The sequence below is a fragment of the Suncus etruscus genome, chromosome 8 (genome assembly GCF_024139225.1).
Source record: "Suncus etruscus isolate mSunEtr1 chromosome 8, mSunEtr1.pri.cur, whole genome shotgun sequence".
Lineage (NCBI taxonomy): Eukaryota > Metazoa > Chordata > Mammalia > Eulipotyphla > Soricidae > Suncus > Suncus etruscus.
The window spans coordinates 70928204-70952731 of NC_064855.1; the positions used below are offsets into that span (position 1 = coordinate 70928204).

Genomic DNA, 24528 nt, shown 5'->3' on the forward strand with positions numbered 1-24528 from the left:
GCTCAGGGGTTACTGCTGGCTTTGAGCTCAGAAATTACTCCTGGTAGGCTCAAAGGAGCATATGGATACTAGGGATTGAACCCCAGTCAGCCATGTGCAAGATAAACACCCTACCTTCTGTGCTATTGCTCAGATTCCATCTATTGCTTTTCCTTTGAGAAACTCACAACAGTAGAATTGAAAAAGAGCCTGGATCTCTTGTGTCTTTAATTTTTGTATGTTTCCTTCTAAATCATAGAATCATATGTACCTTTTCACTTTGGATCAAACATTTTTTCCAAGGGAATTTTTTTTCTCCTCTATTGGTTTGAATTTTTACTTATTAAAAGCTTTAAAACTATTAAAAATCTAACTGAAATTAGAAGCAATTGTTTAAAGCAAATTAGAATACACATAGGCTGTGTATTACTTCTTGATTACTCATAGACAATGAATTGGTTAACTGGTTGTGGAGGTGGGGAAACTGGAGTAGTAGTTACAGTTTAAAATTATTTGTGGCTTTGGAAACCCTTGAAGTTCTATAGAATAATCAGTTCCTGTAACTCTACTACAGGTTGGTAGAATAGAACAAGGAAGAAAAAGGCAAGTAAGCGTCTGTGAGTACTGAAACCTGCTAATTAAATTCAGATAAAAGTTTGGAGATTCCCACTCACTTTCTGAAGTAAAATAGATTTGCATAGATAGTTTCTTTTGTTCCATTTGGTTGAGGAGTGCTCTTATGTATTGTCATATGCTTCTGTTTCTAGTTTATGGGTGACCCTGAATAAAATGGTGACCCTGAATAAAATTTTTAATCCAGTTCCTCTTTGTGATGTAAATTAGTAGCCCTGTCATTATCTAGTGTGTTAGATTTTTGCATCATAAAGTGAAATCATGTGAAACTTAATCCAGTTCTGAACTCATCAGGGCTTAAAGACTATTTGCTTAACAAATTGTAGCATTTACCTCTCAAAGAAAGAGGGGTTATGGAGGCCAAGCGATAGCACAATGAGTAGGGTGCTTGTCTTGCATGTGGCCAACCTGGGTTCAATCCTAGGCACCCTGTATGGTACCCTGAGCACCTCCAGGTATATTCCTGGGCTCAGGGCCAGAAGTAACCTCTGAGCATGCTGGGTATGGCTCCTCCCCCAAAAAAGGGGGTGAGTTGGAGCTGGAGTGATAATTTAGCTGGCCTTACACACTGCAACCCAACTTCAGTTCTCAGCACCTCATATGATTCTCTAAGCACCACGGGAATGATCCCTGGGCACAGAATTATGTACACAGCCAGCTGTACCCCCCCCCAAATAAAGGGGAATTGGGTAATAACTATATTTTGACCAGTTTATATGTTTTTTGTCTCTGTAGTATATGAGTTACAAGGTACTTTTTGAACTTTCTGGGATTCTTTTTATTTGTTTTGTTTTGTTTTGGGGACACACTCAGTGATGCTCAGGGGTTACTCCTGGCTATGTGCTCAGAAATTGCTCCTGGCTTGGGGAACCATATGGGACACCAGGGATTGAACTGAGGTTCTTCCTTAGTCAACCATGTACAAGGCAAACACCCTACCACTTGTGCTATCGGTCTGGCCACTCTACTTTCTGTTTTATAACTTTATTTTGTAAACTCAGTTACAATTTTTCCCAAATAAAATCATTTTGAAATAAGATGTTTCAAATGTCTTTGAAGACATGAATTTTGTTTAGCATTTATTATATATCTAATTTATATAATTAAGTTTTTATATTAGAAGTAGTACTTATGATCTTGGGGCCGGGCGGTGGCGCTAAAGGTAAGGTGCCTGCCTTACCTGCGCTAGCCTAGGACGGACCGCGGTTCGATCCCCTGGCGTCCCATATGGTCCCCCAAGCCAGGAGCGACTTCTGAGCGCATAGCCAGGAGTAACCCCTGAGCGTCACCGGGTGTGGCCCAAAAACCAAAAAAAAAAAAAAAAAAAAAAAGAAGTAGTACTTAACCTCAGTGGCATATTATAGACATTAATTTTAAAAGATTGATACAGATTGAAATAGCTTAGTTGTAATGAAACTATTATCTATTATTATTATCATGATACCTCCTATCATGATAGCTGACTAACTCATGGAAAATAATAGTATCTGATATTACAGGCAGTGACATTTTTTGTATTTTATTTTTGTATATTTTAGATAGTATTTAAGGTATTTTTGTTTAATAAGCAGTAGATATAGGCTGGAGTGAGAGAATGCACAGGTGAAAGCACTTACCTTGCATGCAAGCTAAAGTCACATTTCAAATCATGATTCCACATATGATCTACTGAACACAACCAACTTTGACTCCTACTCATAGAACTTGGAATGGTCCTAGAGCATAATTAAGTGTGGGCCTCTAAAACAAACCCAATATATCTACAATTCAGGGGTCTCAAACTTGCGGCCTGGGGGCCGTTTGTGGCTCTCTGTATATTTTGTGGCCCTGCCCTAGAGGAATCTTTTTTTTGTCTGCTCAGAAATAGCTCCTGGCAGGCACGGGGGACCATCTGGGACACCGGGATTTGAACCAACCACCTTTGGTCCTGGATCAGCTGCTTGGCCACTGTGTTATCTCTTTGGGCCCTAGAGGAATCTTTTTTTGTTTTGTTTTGTTTTAGTTGTTTGGGTCACACCCCCCAATGTTCAAGGCTTACTACTAACTTTGCACTCAAGGATAACCCCGACTTTGCCTCCTGTGGCCCCCAGGTAAATTGAGTTTGAGACCCCTAATCTACATAGTTCAACTCTCTTCCCTTAAGATTCTTATTATTAACAAAAGAAAAAAATATCAAGGTCTTTAATCCATTTGGATTTTACCTTCGTACATGATGTTAACTGGGGGTCTTTGTTCGTTTTTTTGCAAGTGGCTAACCAGTTCTGCCAGCACCACTTGTTGAAGAGATTTTCCCTGCTCCACTTAGGATTTCTTGCTTCTTTGTCAAAAATTAGGTAATTGTATATCTGGGGGACAATGTCTGAGAACTCAAGCCTATTCCACTGATCTCAGGGTCTGTCTTTATTCCAATACCATGCTGTTTTGATAACTATTGCTTTGTAGTACAATTTAAAGTTGGGGAAAGTAATGCCTCCCATACTCCTTTTCCCTAGGAGTGCTTTAGCTATTCGAGGGTGTTTATTGTTCCAGGTGAACTTCATAAGTGTTTGATCCACTTTTTTTAAGAATGTCATGGGTGTCTTTAGAGGGATCGCAATAAATCTGTATAATAGTTTGGGGAGTATTGTCATTTTAATTATGTTAATCCTGCCAATCCATGAGCAGGGTATGTGTTTCCATTTCCGTGTGTCCTCTCTTATTTCTTGGAGCAGGGCTTTATAGTTTTCTTTGTATAGGTCCTTCATGTCTTTGGTCAAGTTGACTCCAAGATATTTGAGTTTGTGTGGCACTATTGTGAATGGGATTGCCTTCCTGACGTCCATAAGGTATATAGAACAACATGTTGGTAAAACACTTCATGACATTGAGACTAAAGGCATCTTCAAGGAGGAAACTGCACTTTCCAAACAAATGGAAGCAGAGATCAACAGATGGGAATACATTGAACTGAGAAGCTTCTGCACCTCAAAAGAAATAGTGCCCAGGATACAAGAGTCACCCACCGAGTGGGAGAAATAATTCACCCAACACCCATCAGATAAGGGGCTAATATCCAAAATATACAGGGCACTGACAGAACTTTACAAGAAAAAAACATCAAATCCCATCAAAAAATGGGGAGAAGAAATGAACAGACACTTTGATAAAAAAGAAATACAAATGGCCAAAAGGCACATGAAAAAATGCTCCTCATCACTAATCATCAGGGAGATGCAAATCAAAACAACAATGAGATACCACCTCACACCACAGAGACTGGCGCACATCACAAAGAATGAGAACAATCAGTGCTGGCAAGGATGTGGAGAGAAAGGAACTCTTATCCACTGCTGGTGGGAATGCCGTCTAGTCCAACCTCTTTGGAAAGCAATATGGAGATTCCTCCAAAATCTGGAAATTGAGCTCCCATTCAACCCAGCTATTCCAATCCTAGGGATATACCCTAAGAACACAAAATTACAATACAAAAACCCCTTCCTCACACCTATATTTATTGCAGCACTATTCACAATAGCCAGGCTCTGGAAACAACCAAGATGCCCTTCAACAGATGAATGACTAAAGAAACTGTGGTACATATACACAATGGAATATTATGCAGTCATCAGGAGAGATGAAGTCATGAAATTTTCCTATACATGGATGTACATGGAATCTATCATGCTGAGTGAAATAAGTCAGAGGGCGAGAGAGAGAGAGATGCAGAATAGTCTCACTCATCTATGGGTTTTAAGAAAAATAAAAGTCATTTTTGCAACAATCCTCAGAGACAATGAGAGGAGGGCTTGAACACCAGCTCACTTCATGAAGCTCACCACAAAGAGTGGTGAGTGCAGCTATAGAAATAACTACTCAGAGAACTACCATAATCATGTGAATGAATGAGGGAACTGGAAAGCCTGTCTGGAGTACGGGTGGGGGTGGAGTGGGATGGAGGGAGATTTGGGACATTGGTGGTGGGAATGTTGCACTGGTGAAGGGGGTGTTCTTTACATGACTTAAACCTAATCACAATCATTTATGTAATCAAGATGTTTAAATAAAGAAAAAATCTTAAAAAAAAAAAAAAGAAAAAAGTAACCATTGTGGAGAAACCTGATAAATGCCACCTTAAATCAATGCTACCTTCTTATTTTTATACTGTTATCATATGAAAATTATTTGTATATTAAATAAATTTACACTTTAGGGTTAAAGAAGTATGCCTGCCACTTTCAAACAAGAGAAAAATATATAGACAACATGCAAATAGAGTGATACATGATTATGTATTTAAATGGAATATGGATGAAAGTTGTATGCAAATATTTGTTATTTTTGAAACATTCCTAAGTGTGAATTTTTTTAATGGTAAAGGTAACAGTAGTGAGAGGTGGAATTGTAGGTCAGTGGTAAACTACTTGCCTTGTATGTCAGAAATACAGGTGTGATCCCTGACACTATAAATATTAGTAACGTAAGTATATGTATTTCTACTATGTCACAACTTAATTTTTCCCTTTTGTCCTTCCTAGCTTGGTGATCCAGCTGTTTTTCCTGCTGTAATTGTGGAACATGTTCCTGGTGCTGATATTCTCAATAGTTATGCGGGTCTGGCTTGTGTGGAAGAACCCAGCGACATGATTACTGAGAGCTCCCTAGACGTTGCTGAAGAAGAAATCATAGATGATGATGATGATGATGATGATGATATTACCCTCACAGGTATGCTATCCCTACATGTGTGCTCCCAATAGCAGATCATTTTCATATAGTTTTAGTGTATTACACTCCTATTTTTTCTGGAATGTGAACCGAGACTATAAGATATGTAAAAAGATTTTTGGAGACCCAAAAATAATTAAATGGAATTACATCAGAGAAAGAAGTTATGCACCACAGAGGAAATGGTGACGAGAATTAAAAAATACCCTATGCACTAGGAGGAAAAAAATATTGCTTACTACATCTGACAGAAGGCTAGTATCCAAGATATATAAAGCACTTACAATTCTTTTTTTTTTTTTTTTTTTTTTTTTTTTTTTTGGTTTTTGGGTCACACCCGGCGATGCTCAGGGGTTACTCCTGGCTGTCTGCTCAGAAATAGCTCCTGGCAGGCACGGGGGACCATATGGGACACCGGGATTCAAACCAACCACCTTTGATCCTGGATTGGCTGCTTGCAAGGCAAACGCCGCTGTGCTATCTCTCCGGGCCCGCACTTACAATTCTTGATTAAAAAATTTAAGCAACCCCATTACAAAATCGGGGAAAGAGCTAAACAAGCATTTCTTCAGAGAAATACGGATTATCAATAGGTATATGAAAAAGTATGGTTTATAACTAGACAAATACAAATAAAATTAAAATCATAAAACTGAGAACTGGTCTTCAGTGGGATGATCATCATGGTGGAGTTGAATGTGAAGAAGGTAGGAAAGGGAACACTGGAACAATGGTGGAAGGAAGTGGGCACTCTGGTGAAGAATGTGATGCTGTTATAATTTATACAAGAAATAATATTGTCAACCATGATGCCTAAAATAAAAAAAAAGTGTAAAAAAAAAGATTGGGGGTCAGAGCAATAATACAGAGATTAGGGTGTTCTCCTTGTACATGACTGACCCTTGGTATCCCAGAAGGTCCCCTGAACCTGCCAAGAGTGATACCTGAATGAAGAGCCAGCTGTTGTGTGGCCCCCAAACAGAAAAGGATAAAAGGAAAAAGAGAGAGATCCTCTTATACCTGTGAGAATGACATATATCAAAAAGAATAGAAACAGTGTTGGTATAGATGGAATATAAAGGAGTCCTCTTCCACTGCTAGGAACATCATCAGATTCAGCCTCTAGAAAACAGAATAGAGACTTAGAAGTGGGATTTAGACTTGGGAGTGGGGTGAGGCAACTCTTCTGCCCTGCTGAAGCCTGAAGTCTCATCAGCTGCACACACATCCCACAATAGAAACCACACCATTGGCACAACTTCAGTGCTTTTCTACTAATCTCTGCAGAGATACCTAACTACCAAAACTTTTAGGTATGCATTTTTGGGGTCTGATATCTCTGGGGTCATTTTGGAGTCAGGGTGGGTGGCCTCACTCCCCCTCTCCACACAATACCCTAGAAGCCACAACCATGACCTACAGCCCCCATGTCAGCTCATTGTCCCAATTCTACTGATCCTTGAAGTCCTGGAGCTTGTATGGCCATGCAACACCTCCATGTTTTTCAATATTGGCATCTCAGTAGGAATATACTGAATTAGATGTAAAATGATCACAGAAGCCACCTTAGCTCAACAAACAAAACCAAAAATAGAATGCTCAATTAGCAATGAACAGTTTAGTAAACCTTCACACAATGACTTAATAACCCCATTGTGAGAAGCTACAATTTCCCCAAATTTTCTTTTAAACAAGTTTTTTTTTCAATAATTTTATTACTATTTATTTGTAACAAGCAGTACTAAGTAAATTATATCTGACATGGGGCGGTCTTGGCGAAGTGTGGGAAACTGGTGACAGATGTGGAGGAAATGTTACAGTGGTGGTGGGATTGGTGATGGAACATTGAAAATCCAAAATAGGAGCCAGAGAGATAGCACAGCAATAGGTCATTTGCTTTGCATGTGGCCTACCCAGGACTGATGGTGGTTCTATTCCCAGCATCCCATATGGTCTCCTGAGTCTGCCAGGAGTGATTTCTGAGCACAGAGCTAGGAGTAATCCCTGAGTTCTGCCAGGTGAACCAGGTATTTAAATAAGGAAATTAAAGAAAATTTAAAGTTGTATTTCGATAGGACCTACCAATTCTTGACATTTTCCCCAATAGATCAGTAAAGTTATTTTGAAATATCTGAAAAGATATTTTTACTCCTATGTTCATTGTAGCACTATTTATGGTGTCAAGTTCTTGAGCCAGAGAAACAGTAGAATTAGCAAGACACTTATTTTATACCATAACAACCAGTGTTTGATCTCTGGCACCAGATATGGACCCTAATGCCATCAGCAGTGATCCCAGAGCACAGAGCTAGGAGTAAGCCCTGACTACTGCTTGGTGGCCCCAAAAGCAAAATAAATAAATAACTTTAAAAAAAATTATCAAGATCTGGAAGCAACCCAAGTACCCAAGAACAAATGAGTGGATAAAGAAATTGTGTATATACACAGTAAAATACTATTAATCTATAAGAAAACTAAAGCCATACAATTTCTGCTTTGCCATCCAATACCTCTTTGTTGTTAAATGTAGCCCATTGATGTCAGCAAGATTACTGAGATGAAGGAATTTTGTGTGAATCATGAGGTGAAAGTTGTCTTGCCTTTTAAACAGGCCATTTTATAGACTTGAAAATCTGGTTTCAGAGTTGTGAACTTAATCTGTTGCTTATCATGAAACTTTCTGTCATTCCTTTGATTAACCAGCCTTGCTAGATATGATATTCTTTTTATAATGTTTGTTTTTATAGAGCTTATTTGCTATGTCCACCCATTCTCTTTGATACTGTCAGAAATCTTGTGGGAGATTCCTTATATGTTTCTTTTTTTTTTATTCCTGTTGCTCTCAGAATTCTTTCTTTGACTTTTATCATTATTTTTTCTTTTTATTTTTGGTTTTTGGGTCACACCAGGTGATGCTCAGGGGTTACTCCTGGCTTTGAGCTCAGAAATCGCTTCTGGCTTGGATAACCATATGGGATGCTAAGGGGATCAAACCGTGGTTTGCCCGAGGTTAGCTCGGGCAAGGCAGATGCCTTACCCCTTGCACCACCACTCCTGCCCCAGACTTTTGTCATTTTAATTACAGTATTTTGGAGTTTTCTTGTTTAGGTTTATTTTAACTGGAACTATTTTTGAACTTCTTGAATCTGGGTGTATGACTCAATCTTCAACTCTGGGAAAATCTGGGATACAATTTCTATGACCAACAGTCCTTCCTCCACCTTGCCTTCCTGTTCCTTAGGGACTTCAATGAGTTTTTTATTGTTCCTCTTGAACTCTTCCCATAATTCTGATATATTCTTCATTTCTTTTTGGACATTTCTCTATCCTCTGTTATTTATTGATGATTTCTTGCATTTTGTCTTTGCTCTCACTGTTTGTTTCTCAGTTTCTCTCACTGTGCCTTCCAATGAGTTTTTGATTTCACCTACCATGCTTTTCAGCTCTGTCACTTCTATTATTTTCTCATGTTTTTTCTCCTACCTTCTTTTTTTTATTGGAGGTCTGTACTATTATTTCTTTCATTTCATTAGACAGCTTCCTCTGAAGTTGTCATTAAAGGCTAGAGAGCTATTGGGTGCTAGGGGACCAAAATTATCGCCACTCACTAATCTTGGTAGACTTCTGTGTTTCTTCATTAGATCTACTGAGCACAAGAGCTCTGCATGAGGATCTGGTGTTGTGTAGACCTGAGTAGCAATCTATAGCTCATGTTTGCCAGTTTTGCCTGAAGCCTGTGTTGCTGTTTTTATGGTGAGTCCAGCTGCTAAGGAAGGAGTTTCAGTTACAGGAATCTGTGCTTTCTTCTTTTATATTAAGTTCCCAGTGACTCACCCTGGTCCTTTGGCTGCAGTTCTTGGGTTTTGATTGCAGGCACTCCAGCATCCGAAGTTCTTCATCCCCCCTCCCCAATCACTCTGACTCAACTTATTCTGTAATTAAGTTGATGAATTTCTAAAGATGGAGTTGTGGGGGTAAGATACTTTCTTTTGTTTTTGTCAGATGTTATTTAGGGTCAGAAGACCCTGCCTGAAGTGCTGGTGTATGCTTCTGTGCTGTGGCTGCAAAAGTGCATACACTCCTTTTGCCTAGGAGACTCTTGGGCATTGAACCAGCTTCCAAGGCTGGGATTAGCTAGAGATCTAAAAGATTTATGCATTTGCAACCTACAAATTTCATTGTACTCACAGTGCCACCATGGTTATTCTTGGCAGATTCCTCTCTGAAATTTTTATTTACAGGATCTAGTAGATTACTGTGCCTCAGCTCTTCCTGCTCAAGAACTCTAATATAGATTACAGGGATACTTTCTATACGGGATCACCAAAGAATCATTGGGTTATTCACAGGGCACATTTTCTGACATCTTGGTCCTGCCTCTGCTTAGTTGTTATTTGTTATTCTGTCATCTAGTTTATAACAAGTTTGTTTCTTTCCATGTCTCATAATCTTAATACTTTGAAGGAAATCGCAGGTCAGACATTATAGCATGTCACTAAATTTTAGCTGTGTGCTTTCTCAATTGGGCTGAGATTAAGTATTTTAGCCAAGAATACCACCAAAGGGCTGAAGAAAATAGCTCGGTTGGAGAGCATGTTTTGCATGCAGAATGCCTGAGTTTGATCCCAGGAACTGTAGCACCCAAGCAAGGAGTAGCCCCCAAGCTCTACTGAGTGGCTATTAAACAAAAAAGTCACTGTAATGTGTATCAGCACAATATATATGTATATATATACATATATATACATATATATGTGTATATATATGTAGTGGATAAGGCTAACAATGGATAAGCTGGTCCATATGGCTTGGTTGACCCAAGGTCTGTCCTTGGCACTGCAGATGGTCCCCTGAGTGAGTCAGAAGTGATTCTGAATACAGAACCAAGAGTAAGTCCTGATGAGCCTAGCAGGGTGTGACAAATCCCACCGAACCCCCAAATCACTTGTCAACTTTTTAGTACATATTAATGTGCATTTTAAACTTTTGTTTCTGGGTCACATTAATATGTACTAAAAAGTTGACAAGTGAATACAATCTTGATTGGTATTATTATATTTTTTTGGTATTTAGGTCTGATCATTTTTTATTTCCACTCAATATTTATGCGACTGTTTGCCCCTGATACCATCCACTTTTTTTGTTAATGAAACTTTATTTACTTTTGTTGTGAATAACCTAGAGAAAACTAATTTAGATTTGTTTTCCTTTCTTTATAGAAAAAGAATTATGTTACTTAGTGATGTATACCTTTATTATGTAGCTAGTACATATATATAGTACTATATATGTACTATATATATATATATATATATATATATATAGAGAGAGAGAGAGAGAGAGAGAGAGAGAGAGAAACAGAGAGAGACAGGGATGCACACACATATTTTTTTGCCTGGCTTTAAGACTATACCACCTATGCTCAGGAATCATTCCTGGTTGTGCTCAGGGTACCATATGTGATGCCAGAAATTGAACCCAGATCAGCCATATGCAAAGTAAATGCTTTTCCTGATGTACTGTCTCTGTGGCCCCACTAGTGAGGTGTTTGCTGTGAAAACTTGCAACATTCTATTGGAGGATAGCCAACATCTTTTCCCTGAGGTATTTTCATTGATTTTAGTCATCAGTGAAAAAATAAACTAGGAAAGCAGATCTGGGATCTTAAAGAGAAGGAATTGCTTCTACCTTTCAGTGCTTTATTTTCTTGATCTTCAACTTGAAGGAAGGCAGACAGGCTCCTTTATTCCAGAAAAATATAAGTGGGTACAGAAAGCAAGTTATGTCTTGAAAGTCAGATTTGCTAATTGGCTATTTCTTCTCCTGCCTCTTATTGTCCACCCCCCCGATTTTATTTTCTCTTCCATACAATGCCATGAGAAAGGAAAAAATCTTTTTTAATTTAAAGTGGAGGAGGGAGAATACCACTCTTTGAGAAACAAAAGAAGAGATAGAATTGTATATATATTGGATTGCTTACAAGGTTTTATTTGTTTTTTTTTCCTATTAATTGTTTTAATCACTTGACTATTAACTCTTATCTATGTGGTTATTCTGTTGCCAGTCTTTGAGGATGAAAGTGAAATTGCTGTGGGCCAGAGATCTGACTGAAGTGGTAGAACACATGCTGTGCATGTGCTAGGCACTGATTTTTATCCTTAGTATATGGCCCCTAGCACTCCAAGCACCACAGTGGTGCCCAACCCACAACACTGTTGGCTATGATTCCTACAACTAACAACCAGAAAAGTGAGTTCTTTCTTTGTATTGTCTGTGTATGGAGTGAGTCAGGAGGGGATGACCAAGCTGCACTCTGGACTGAGGTCCCATTCCCACTGATTTTTCAGCCAACCAGATGGCTCAATGCTAAATAAGAGGTTGCAGTACTATGTGACAGATTGAATTATAGGTATAAAAAATTTATTATTAAAACAAGTCTCAAAAAACTTATATGCAACTTTTGTTAAGTATTTAATGAAGAATCAGTAATTAAAAAAACAACTAGATATTGCTTTTAGGTTGTCTTTTTTTTTTTTTTTTTTTTTTGCTTTTTGGGCCACACCCTCAGTCATGCTCAGGGGTTACTCCTGGCTATTCACTCAGAAATATCTCCTGGCTTGGGGGACCATATGGGATACTGGGGGATCGAATGGGATGCCGGGAGATTGAACTGCCGTCCGTCCTAGGTTAGCGCATGCAAAGCAAACACCCCCTACTGCTTGTGCCACTGCTCTGGCCCCTGTCTTCTTGTTTTATGTAGCACCACCAATTTATTTTGTGTTTACGTACCAAAACTCAACTGAATGGAATAAATAGGTTTTACAAAGCAGATAATTAATATTAAATGTGATTAAATTGTCTCACATGTTTGAAATTCAGAAGATAAAAACCAAGGTGATATATCAGATGGTAGAACACATGCCTAACACTTGGGAGAACCCTGAGTTCTATCCTGGCAATACATAACCCTGAGTGCATGATCTCTGGATATAAAGATGAATGGATTCCACTGCTCTCTCTCTGTTTGGTTCAACCAGTGATGCTCTGCTGCCATTCCTACCATGGTGCTTGCTGGGGCTGGAGGCAGGGAAGTACTCCCAGATCATATAGTGCCTAGAACTGAATCTAGAGCTCTTGCATGCAAAGCTGTGTCCAGCCCTTTGAGCTGACTCATTGGCCCAATTCCATTGTATCAGAAAAGCAGGGGCAAGCTAGTGTGGGTAGTTAGCTACATTTTATTCAAAGTAAAATTTCATTTAAGATATAAATGATGGTGTTTGCTTATAAAGAAGGAGGGGAAACAAATGAATGATAACATTCATCGAATATATTTGTTTTATATTTTTTGCTTTGGAACCATATAAAGGTTTTTTTTACCAATTATAAAACAGTAATAATCCAAAAAATAGTCGTTTCTAAAAATTGAAGTACAGTGATCATAGTGTAACATCATCCTAGTTATCCTACTGTTAGATAATCATACAAAAAATTTCTTAGGGAGGTTGTTTTATTTTGGGGCTGCACACCTGGCAGTGTTTGGGATTTACTTCTGATGGTGCTCAGAAATCATATGGGATGCCAGAGATCAAATCCAAGTCATGCAAGACAGTTTCCCTATCTGTGGTGGTTCTATCTCTACAGGCCCAAATTATTTAATTCATAAATAATTAATTTTTAAACTGGAGGAAAGCTAAGAGAACCAAAGCATATGTTTTCATGCAGGTAGCCTGAGATTCACAGCTCTACATGGGCTCCAGAGGCCACCTCTGGGAGCAACTCCTAGAGCACTTCAATGGTGGTGGCTGAGTTCCTGCTTGCCCCCAGCCAACATTGATAGGTGTGATCTAACAATAAATGACAACAGTTAATTTTAAAACAACAAAAATGACTCACACTGGGGCCTGAGCAGTAGCACCGCAGATAGTGTGTTGGCCTTTCACACAGCCAACCTGGGTTTGATCTTCAGAATAACATATGGTCCCCCCAGTCTGCCAGGAGTGTTATTGGAACACAGAGTCAGGAGTAACCCTTGAGTGCTGCCAGGTGTGCCCCCAAAGCAAAAAAAAAAAAAAAACAAACAAAAAGGACTCAAAAATCAAGGTGGTTGGTGGTTGTGGTTATCAGAGGAAAATGGGAATGAGTGAGTAAAGAAGTAGAGGAATGGTATGTTTTCTTGAAGCCAGAGCCTCACATATGCAAGGCATTTGCTGCCTTCTGTCATTGTTAATTGGAAATTTGTGTGAATATGTGTATTTAAGAAAGATATTAATGTAAGATAAAATAAAATAATCAAGCTTATGCCATAAGAATTTAAGATTTAGGGTTCGGAGATAGCTCAAAGTCAGAATCCTGCCTTGCCACATAAAAAATTCTTCACATCACTAATCTCAGGAAGATGCGAATCAAAACAATACTGAGTTATCATCTCACACCACAGAGACTGGCACACATCAAGAAGAACAAGAGCAACCAGTGCTGGCACAGATATGGTAAGATAGGGGCTGTCATTCGCTGCAGGTGGGAATGTAGACTGGTCCAGCCTTTTTGGAAAACAATATGGATATTCTTCAAAAAACTAGAAATTGTTTTTATATGATCCAACAATATAACTCCTAGGGATATACCCTAGTAACCCAAGGCACCATACAGAAAAGCACTCTGCATTTTTCTGTTAGTCACACACAGTTTACAATAGCCAGTATCTGGAAACAACCCAAATGTCCTAGAACAGATAAGTGGTAAAAGAAACTGTCATATATCTACACAATGAAATACTACACAACTGTTAGGAAAAATAAAGTAATGAAATTTGTTTATACATGGATGGATATGGAGATTATTATGCTGAGCAAAATTAATCAGGGAGAGGAATAAACAAGGAAAGTCTCACTCATTTGGGGGATATAAGAAAAATAAAAGTTAGTATGGTAATAATATCCAGAGACAATGGAGATGAGGATCAGGAGGACCAGTCCATGTAGGCTTGCCACAAAGAGTGATGAATGCAGTTAAGGTAGTACATAGTCCACTGTGCCAATGATAGTTGGAACTGATCACTCTGGACAAGAACTGGGTACTGAAAGGGATAAAATGACATGCATGGTACTCCTTCATTAGCAATAGTACAAACCACAGTATCAAAAAAGAAAAGAGATTAAGAAAGATAAGTAAAATGTCTGCCCTAGAGGGAAAGAGTGGGAAGGAGGGAAACTGGGGACATTGATGGTTAAAAATGTGCACTGGTGAAGGATGGTGTACATTCTATGACTGAGAGTCAACCATGAACATTTTTTTAATATTCAGAAACAAAGCAACACAAAATCAGCAATAAATCACTTAGAAAAATTCTAATAAAATTCTAACAGTGCTTAAGTTAAAAATTTAAAAACAAAAAAAGGTAAAAAGAGCTGAAAAGATAGTACAGGAGGAAAGGTTTTTGCCTCATACATTACCACTTCTGCTGACCCTTATTTGATCCCTAGCTTGTACAACATATGTTCCTCCAACTGCCAGAGGACACTCTTGACATTGAGCTAGGAATACTCCTGAACATAGTCAGGTGTGAATAAATATATGGTCTTAAAAAAAAAAAAGACCTTTCTTGATTACTTGAGATGACGGAATTCAGTCTCTGACACCACCCTACAGGCTCTGATCATTATCCCAGCAGCAGGACATTTGGAATCTTTGAAGCCACAATAAGGCATGCAATATCTGGCCCACATAGATAATGTGTGGTAAGGCATGCTGGTATTTGGCCTGATGTCACCAAGACTTCTTTGCAGTGAGTGTAGGCAACCCCCTTCTCTCTCCTTCTCCTACTTCCTGAAGGCCTGGCTGCTGAAAACAAGCCACACAAAACCCACAATATCAGCTATAGAGTTTGGATTCCTGAATTAAGCAGCCTCAACAACTCCAAATATTTTCAATACTGTCATGCCAGTAGGAGCACATTAATTTAGATGTCAACGTGAATTCAAAGTCATATAATGTTCAGAAACAAAGCAAATAACAAAATCAACAATAAATCACTTAGCAAACCTTCTAACAATGACTTGATTGTAAGATACATTTTCACAAATTCTCTTGTTACTGTACTTTTAAAAATAATTTCATTACCACTTACCTGTAAATAAGCAATATATAAAATATATTATTTTGTGCCTGCCAAGGGGGTAGACTTTGGAATGAGTCATTATCTGAGGATAATAGTGGAGGGAATTTTACTTTGGTGGTGGGATTGGTCTTGGAACAGATGTATTATAAGCAATTATGTAATATATTATTTTTAAATGAAATAATAAAAAATATGTGACATGGCACTAAGAAAATGGAAATCCTCACCACCTAACCTGCAAAAAAGTAGCAAAAAGAAAACCTTTATAAGGTTTAGAACCACATAATTAATCTACCTTCCTTATTGAACTATATCACTGAATAACTAAAATTTTAAATTAATAGTTTCTTTTTTTTTTCTTTTTAGTTTTTGGGTCACACCTGGCAGCGCTCAGGGGTTACTTCTGGCTCTGTGCTCAGAAATCAGTCCTGGCAGGCTCGATGGACCATATGGGATGCTGGGATTCAAACCACTGTCCTTCTGCATGCAAGGCAGATGCCTTACTTCCATGCCATCTCTCTGGCCCCTCTAATTTCTTTATTTACAATAAAAACATACATGAAGGTGATGAAGAAATGAAAAATAAACTTAAGAAATATATCATTCAGGTCTGAAGAGAGAGAATAGAATGTAAAGTTCTTGCCTTGCATGTAGCTGAGTGCTAACCATAAAAATACACCTTGACCTTCTTCAAAAGATAAAAATAAAAAAGACAATCTTTGCAGTGAGAAAGTATGTTTGAATTTTGAATCAAACAAAAACTATTAACTATAATTTGAGTACCTTTTGATATTAAAGGAATAATATTTCTGAATGTGTGAAAAGTGATCCCTAAGCACCACTGGGCATGCTGTATTTCCTTGCTGCATACCCTCCCCCCCAAAAAAAAGAAGTGGTTTGTAATTCTTGGCTTTTTATCAATTGATATGTAAATAAATTGACAGACACATTAATTTTACCATTTATACAGCAGACTTTTTTTTTCCTTTCTCCAATACTGGGAATAAAAATCAAGTTCTCACATTAGCAAAGAAAATACTCTAGGGGCCAGAGAGATAGCACAGCGATAGGGCATTTACCTTGCATGCGGCCCACGCAGAAGTGACACCATTTGATTCCCAGCATCCCAGATGGTCCCCCAGCCTGCCAGGGGCGATTTCTGAGTGCAGAGCCAGGAGTAACCCCTGAGCACTGGGTGTGGCCCAACAACCAACCAACCAATCAATAAATAAATAAAGTTTAAAAATAAAAAACAAAATATCTCCTACTGAGCTACATTCTACCTATAAACATTGAATACTTTGAAAGTTTTGCTTCTGGGTCTTGAGATAAAGCTCAAAATTGAACTTCTGATTCTACATCAATGCCCTGCAATCCCACATGTTAAGTTCTGTGAATTAAAAATAACTAACTAACTAACTAAATAAACAATAAATAAATAAATAAATAAAAGTGTAAATACTGGTCCAATACATGGTGCTTTTACTTAGTTTGTTTCTAACATAAAATCAGTTGCATTTTTTCCTGGAATATCTTGGAACCAGTAACATATAAGGAAAAAGATCACATATTTTATTTTCCATGTTTCCTAGAATTGCATGTGAATTTATGTGTGTATGGGGGTGCCTCTCACATGTAGAGCATAGCCCTACTCCAATGGTTAAAAAGTGATCAGCATTGAATATATTATTCCTAATTTGGAACTTGGAGTCAATTAAGAATTTTGTAGGATGGCAATTTTTAATGCTGAATGCCTAGGATTAAAAATGTATACAACACCAGGAACTAAGCTCCCGTTGGGAGATTTACTTGTGCCAGTATTAATATGACAATGAGGACAGCGAGGAAATGACAACTTGACCTAAGACCAGGAGGTCCTATCACATCACCTAACACTAAGTGGAAATCAGAAGATGTATTGTCCTTTGAAATATGAAAAATAAGAGCACTAACTACAGAAAACTGACTTTGACAACCGTGACTGGGTAGAACTTACTTTGAGACCAATAAGGAAAACCCTACCCTAGGCTGTAGCCCAGGACTCTTACAAAAATCAAGATTTCTTAGTACAGAGGCCCAATTTTGACAACAGAGATGAGCAGAACCTTCGGAACCATAATTTCCTAGACTTCAGCTTAGGGACCAAGCAAAAACATGGAGCACGTGATGCAGAAGACTGAACACACCAACAATGATGGAACAAAACCTCTAGAACCGTAAAGACTCTATCCTAGACCTTGTCCTAGGACCTGCACAAATACAAAGATTGCTAGCTACAGTGGCCTGATTTTCTCATCCACAACTGAGAGGAAAGTTTCCTGACAACACACACACACACACACACACACACACACACACACACACACACACACACACACACACACACACAAAACAAACAAACAGAAAAAACAACCTGGGATATGGCAATGAGTATGTATGGAGCCAGTGATTGTTCCCATGACAGTATGCTTCAAGAGCGGAGAAACCCTGAATCTCTTAGGCCACGGGAATTTCCTTCCTTCCCCAATACTTACTGTGCCTATGCAAAAAAAAAAAAAAAAAGTGGGGTGGGGGGACACCAAACCCTGCCACTCCAGCATTCCTTTTTCTTGTTTCGTTTGTTTTAGTTTGGTTTGGTTTGGTTTTGATTTTTTTTTTTTTGGTTTTTGGGCCACACCTGGTGGTGCTCAGGGGTTACTCCTGGCTGTCTGCTCAGAAATAGCTCCTGGCAGGCACGGGGGACCATATGGGACACCGGGATTCGAACCAACCACCTTTGGTCCTGGATCGGCTGCTTGCAAGGCAAACGCCGCTGTGCTATCTCTCCGGGCCCGGTTTTGATATTTTTATTCTCTTTTTTCTTCTACTTTTTTCTTTCTTTTTCACTCTTGTGGATATTATTTGGTGAATTTTTTTTTTTAGTAGTTAATACCAATTTTTTATTCTCTTTTTCTTAACCTTTTTATCTCCAACAGAATCGCATAACTTGAATCATTCAGCCTCATAAATTGAGAGGGGAAAATGATGATACCAGGACCAGTCATATGAACATGTAGTGAAAATAAAAAATGATCAGACTGGAACACCAAACCCAAAGTCAATGACAACAGAATAGATACCCAAGCTACAACAAGCTGTAAAGTGGAGACCAGTTACACTAGTATTCTTGTGGGGGGGAGGGTTAAAGAAGGGAGATATGGGAGACATGCTGAGAACAGGAGTGGAGGGAGGACAACATTGGTGGTGGGAATGCCCTTCATTCATTGTCACTATGTACCGTAAATTATTCTGTGTAATGAACTTCAGTCACAATAGAACTTTAAAAAAAATCAGGAAAAAATGTTGTTGTATAATGTTATTTCAATAAAAATATTTAAGAAAACAAAATACCTACAAATTAAAAATACAATTTAAAAATGAGAGGAATAACCATAAAAATTTTTATATGTTCTTGGAACTCTTTATTTTACAGAGAATATAAATTTTAAACATTAAATGTAAACAATTTAAAGAGAATATTCTGAAAATATTTAGGATAATAGGAACTTCGCTAATTTCAAAAAACTAATTCTTGATAATCTGGTTATAGTCCTAATAATGAATAGTAAATAATTTTATTATACATGTTTGGGGTTGAAGGCCACCAGGACCACTCTAAGAGAGCTGAAGTGAGGGCAGGAGCAGAATCACTGTAGGACTATGTAGTGTATGAGTACTTGCAAGGCATGTACTTTGTCTAATAGCCACATACTCAATCTCTATGTTCCTTTTCTTTGTTTTTTTGGGCCACACTCAGTGACACTCAGGATTTACTCTTGGCTCTGTGCTGAGAAATTGCTCCTGGCTTGGGGAACCATACGGGATGCCAGGGATCGAACCCAGGTCTGTCCTGTGTCAGCTGCGTGCAAGGCAAATCCCTACTGCTGTGCTATCACTCCAGCCCCTCTATGTTCCTTTTTTAAAGACAAATAGGAGTGGATAAAAAGGACATTGTAGAATGATCTCTTTATTAATTTCAAGATTTCTTTATTGGGAAAAAGTTTTTTTTGTTTATTGTTGTTGTTGTTTGTTTGTTTTTTGGCCATATCTAGCAGTGCTCATGAGTTACTCTTGGCTCTGTGCCCAGAGATCACTTCTGGAGGGCTTGAAGAATTCTGTGGGGTACTGAATTTAAACCAAGGTTGAGCCAGAGAGATAGCACAGCTGTAGGGCATTTGCCTTGCACGCAGCTGATCCAGGACGACAGAGGTTCGAATCCTGTCATTTCTTATGGTCTCCCGAGCCTGTCAGGAGAGATTTCTGAGCACAGAGTCAGGAGTAACCCCTGAGCACTGCCAGGTATGACCCCAAAACAAACAAACAGAAAAACCTGAGGTTGACCCACATATAAGATAAGTATTCTGCCTGCTGTAAAATCTTTCAGGTTCTCATTTTAATTGAATCCGTATGATTTGCTATACTTGGAGGTGCTCAGGGTTTCTCCTGACTCTGCTCAGGGATAACTCTTGGTGGTGCTCAGGGATCATACGGGGCACTGGAGATTGAACCCAGGTAGGCCACTGCAATACATGCACCTTGCCAACTGTGCTATCTCTCCAGTCCCATTTTTTGTATAAAATTAAAATACTTACACTTGTTAATTTATATTCTATCAACCCAATCCTGAGTCTAAAATATATCCTGAATCATAATTATATTTATTATATATTTATATTTGTGTATATGTGTATATATATATATATATAATTTTTAAAATTTATACTGAGCCTTTGGGGCAGGGGTGATAACTCAGGAGTTGAGTGCTTACTTTGCATGAGGGAGACATAGGTTTGATCCCTCCTCTCCACATGGTCCCTTGACTTTTTATATGTTGGTATCAAAAGTACTACATATATTAGACCAGAGTATGGAAGACATGCTAGAGATCTGGATTTGATACCTGGAACTGAATGGTTCCCTGAACAATGCTAAGTATTGTCTCCAAGCCAAAAAGTAATAATAATAAAATAAATTAAAAGTATGTATATAAGGTAAGTATTAAGGGATGCATTATGGTTTAAACTACCAGAATGTGTTTCAGAGAAATATGTCTTATAGCTAAGCCCTATTTTTCTCTTAATATGTTCTAGTTGAAGCTTCTTGTCAAAATGGTGATGAAACCATTGAAACTATTGAAGCTGCTGAAGCTCTCCTCAATATGGATTCTCCTGACCCAATGCTGGATGAAAAACGGCTAAGTGAGTGGTGAATTTTTGATTTTTTTATGATTTTTAATGATTATATACTTTGGAAGTCAGTTTTACCTTCTTTTTTGTTTTTGGTTTTGGTTTTGGTTTTGGTTTTTGGGTCACACCTGGCAGTGCTCAAGGGCTACTCCTGGCTCCACACTCAGAAATCGTTCCTGGCAGGCTCGGGAGACCATATGGGACGCCGGGATTCGAACCAATGACCGTCTGCATGAAAGGCAAACGCCTTACCTCCATGCCATCTCTCCGGCCCTTTATCTTCTTTTTCTATAGATTATATATGTTAAGAGACAATTGGAAGGGGTCAGATAGATAGTAAAGTGGGTAAGGCGCTTACCTGAATTTGATCCCTTACCCACGTATGGTCCCCTGAACATTGTGACTTAAAAAAAAAAACACAACAAAATAAAACAAATAGGGAGACCATGGGTCTGGAGAGATAGTATGAGAGATAAGGTTTTTTTTTTTATTTTAATTATGACAACAAAGATGTAAAGAAGAGGACAGGGTAAAGTTACAGTGGAAGCCCAATCACCCATAAACAGAATTCTCGGTAGTCCCATCGATGATGTCCCAGCCTTGAACTTTCAGCCAAAGAGCATTTAGAAAAACAAAACTGAACCCATGTACAGTACAATTACTTGTCCCTCAGATCCCCAGTTGTAGTACATACTATTTCTTAGCAGCACACAATATAATCTAAAGACATTATACTTATGTAGCTCCTTAAACATTGAGGGCAAAGTACATTTCTCTAGTTCCATGCACATACTAACTAGTTTAAGTTAACCTCAAAAGTTTTAGTGACTTGTTTTTCTTAAGGGTTGGAGTCAAGAGAACATAGTAAAAAATGGTATTCAAGTGGCATTTGTTTGCATAGGCCCACCAAAACATAAGGGACATGGAAAGACAAATTATGGTCTAAATACAAGGAGACCCTAACCCTGAGGTTTCCTGGCACAGGATTGACTCTAGGCTCCAGGCAAATTAGTTTGTTCAATTCAAGTCATCCTTTGTAGTGGCAATACACCTCCATTCCTCACATAGTCTCTGTTGTTGGTATCATGCTTCTGTATTAAAGATCCTGGAGTCTGCATGTCCCATATTGCAGTCAGGATGGTGCATGGCATCCTCTCGTTTCACCTCCCACTTAAGGGGCACTAGAGAGAACCATGTCCTGTAGAGCAGGTCATTGTTGCTGTCAAGTCTTCTCGGTAGAAACGGAAGTCTCTTTATAAGAGGTCGATGTCAGACCCTTGGTAGTGTCTTTCCTGGTAGAGGACTGCTTCCCGCTGTTGCTCTAAAAGACCTTGGATGTTTCGTAGATAGCTTGCCTGGTTCCGGCGTGTATGGAGGATGCCCATTCTTCTGAAGCCTGTGCCAGTTCATTATATCAATGTTCAGGGTGTAAGGTACATTGTACTGAGATTTATTAGATAAGAACTTATCTGTATGTATTTTTTTCCCATTTTAATGTGTCTATGCAAACAAGGATCAATGCCATGGGGCATTATTGGTGCATCTGAAGGCAATAGGGACAAGACCAGAAATTTCCATGACATAGTTCAATCATAGGCATCAAACTGAGGGACAGTTCCACCAACAATCCTTACTTAACAGCTTACAAAGAAAAGATAAGATGAAAAGTGAATAGAAACATCATGGTAGAAGAATATATACAGAGTTACATCAGTTAAAGAAAATACCCATAAAATATTCAAAAGATATGTGTTCAATTTGTGTCCTTCTAAATAGTTCTGGGATTTGTTAGATATACTGTATGTCTTAGGTTAGAGATAAGAACTATGTGTTACTGAAGTTAAAGAAGGGTATGTCGGGGGTACTGAAGGTTGGAAGGATCAAATGTTCGCGCGGGGGCACTAGCCCCCGCGCGGTTTGCAAAATGTAGACTGGTATGAGATTACCAGTGACAAACTGAGTATAGCTGAGCCGCTCTCTGCCACCCACCAGATCCAGCTCCACCCCCTAAGCCCAAACCTAGGCCAGTGTCCCGGTCCGGCCTGGGGGTGGGGAAAAACCCAGAGTGCCCCGTCAGCTCCTCCCAGAAACCCACCTGGAGATCCGGAGGAATGGGGGAGAGGGAGGTCGTGTGACCCAATTGCGGGCCCCCCTGACCCTGGGCTGGACTTAAAGGCCGCTGGCCCATGAGGGGCCTGCCAGCTGGCCGTCCATGCCGGCTAAAATCTTGCTCCGGGAAGGGAGAGAGACCTCCCAAGCCCGAAGTTCAGGGACTGGAGCCCCCCCCCCCCCCCCCCCCGCCAGTGTCCCGGTCTGGCCTGGGGGTGGGGATAAACCCAGAGTGCCCCGTCAGCTCCTCCCAGAAACCCACCTGGAGATCCGGAGGAATGGAGGTAAGGTTTTTTTTACTTGTATGTGACTGACCCTGCTTCATGTCCCCAAAAAGCACTAGGAGTGACCACAGATCAAAGAACCAGGAATAACCCTTGAGTACCACCAAGTGTTTTGCCTATTTACCCTTCATGAATATACTTATAGTAGTAGCTAATGTGCCTTTGCTAAAGTATTTTGTTTAAATATCTTTTACAAAATCTGAGGAAGCTTTTGCAAATAAAGTAATTTAGTTGTCAAATGCCAGTTATACAGTATTTCTCCTATAAATCTCATTTTAGGATGTGTATGACCCACACTGTTAGAATTTAATAATTTTATAATTTCTAGCACTTTGTATACAATTTATTGTCACATTTTGGATCTGTTTATAGTTTAATTTTGCTGGAGGTTTAGCTAGGCCTCATACATTCTAAACCTGGAGTCCATCAGCTATTCTGAGCTATGTTCCAATCCATATTGTTCTTTTAAAAAATTTTAGTATTATGTGTATATGTGTGTGTGTTTGTGTGTGTATCACAAGTAAGTATTCAGGGTCTCCCACATGCCTTATCAGGGAAGTCCTTTACTACTAAGCTATAGCCCCAGACCTTTGTTCTGCTTTTTATTTTAGTTTGTTTCATATTTATTTATTTATTTGGCATTGTATTTTTTTTCTGCACCCGGTGGTATCAGGTACTACCTTTGGCTCAGTGGTCAGAGATCATTTCCAGAGGTACTCAGTAGTGTCAGGGATTGAACCTGGGTCTCCCTCATGCAAAGCATAGCCTTCGATTCATTAAGCCATCTCTGGCCCTTGTATGCTTTAAAGTCTATGTTCTCAAAGCCAAAGCAATAGTATAGTGGGTGGGGCGATTGCTTTGTACATAACCAACTAAGGTTCAATCCCCAGAACCATATATATCGTCCCCCTAGCTCTGCCAGGAATGATCCATGCACAGGTAGGGCCTTTCTTTGTATGCAGCCAACCCCACTTCAATCTGGTCCCCCCAACCCCCAGAAGGAGTTATTTCTGAGTACTGCCTGTCATGACCAAAAAAATAAAAAATAAAAAAAAGAGAGTGTAAAGAAAATCGTCAAACTCCTAAAAATTATTACTAAGCCAATTAAAGGTATTATTTTTTACAGTAATGCATTAATAATAATGTGATGTACTAATGAATAGATAATGTCTGTTTAAGCTTATAATAAGTTTGAAGGAAGTATTTTGTGAATAACTTTAAAATGACAAATAAAGGTCATGAATATGCAACATTATCTGAACATAGAGATCATTTTAGTTGATAATATTCTTGGGCATAGAGAATATTCCAATTGAGATAGACTTTTCAAGGGAGAGTATTCAGAGTGGGCTATAAATGACAGTAGCTCTTTATAAGAGAGGAATCTAGAAAGGGCATTTAAGATTGACAGGATGGAACTGAGCCAAAGATCACAGGCCTGTGGGTGGAAAAATTAAGTGTTTAAAGTGGGTGTAGC

The 24528-nt window shown here is 38.8% G+C and overlaps 1 protein-coding gene across 1 annotated transcript in view; it reads left to right on the top strand.

Moving 5' to 3' along the window:
- The window catches only part of ELF1 (E74 like ETS transcription factor 1), a 125471-nt gene that overhangs the window by 86214 nt on the left and 14729 nt on the right, over positions 1-24528 (top strand). Inside the window, exons 3-4 of the mRNA XM_049778781.1 lie at positions 5127-5316; positions 20563-20670. Of these exons, the coding sequence (XP_049634738.1) occupies positions 5127-5316; positions 20563-20670 (298 nt within the window). The remainder of the gene's footprint in view (positions 1-5126; positions 5317-20562; positions 20671-24528) is intronic.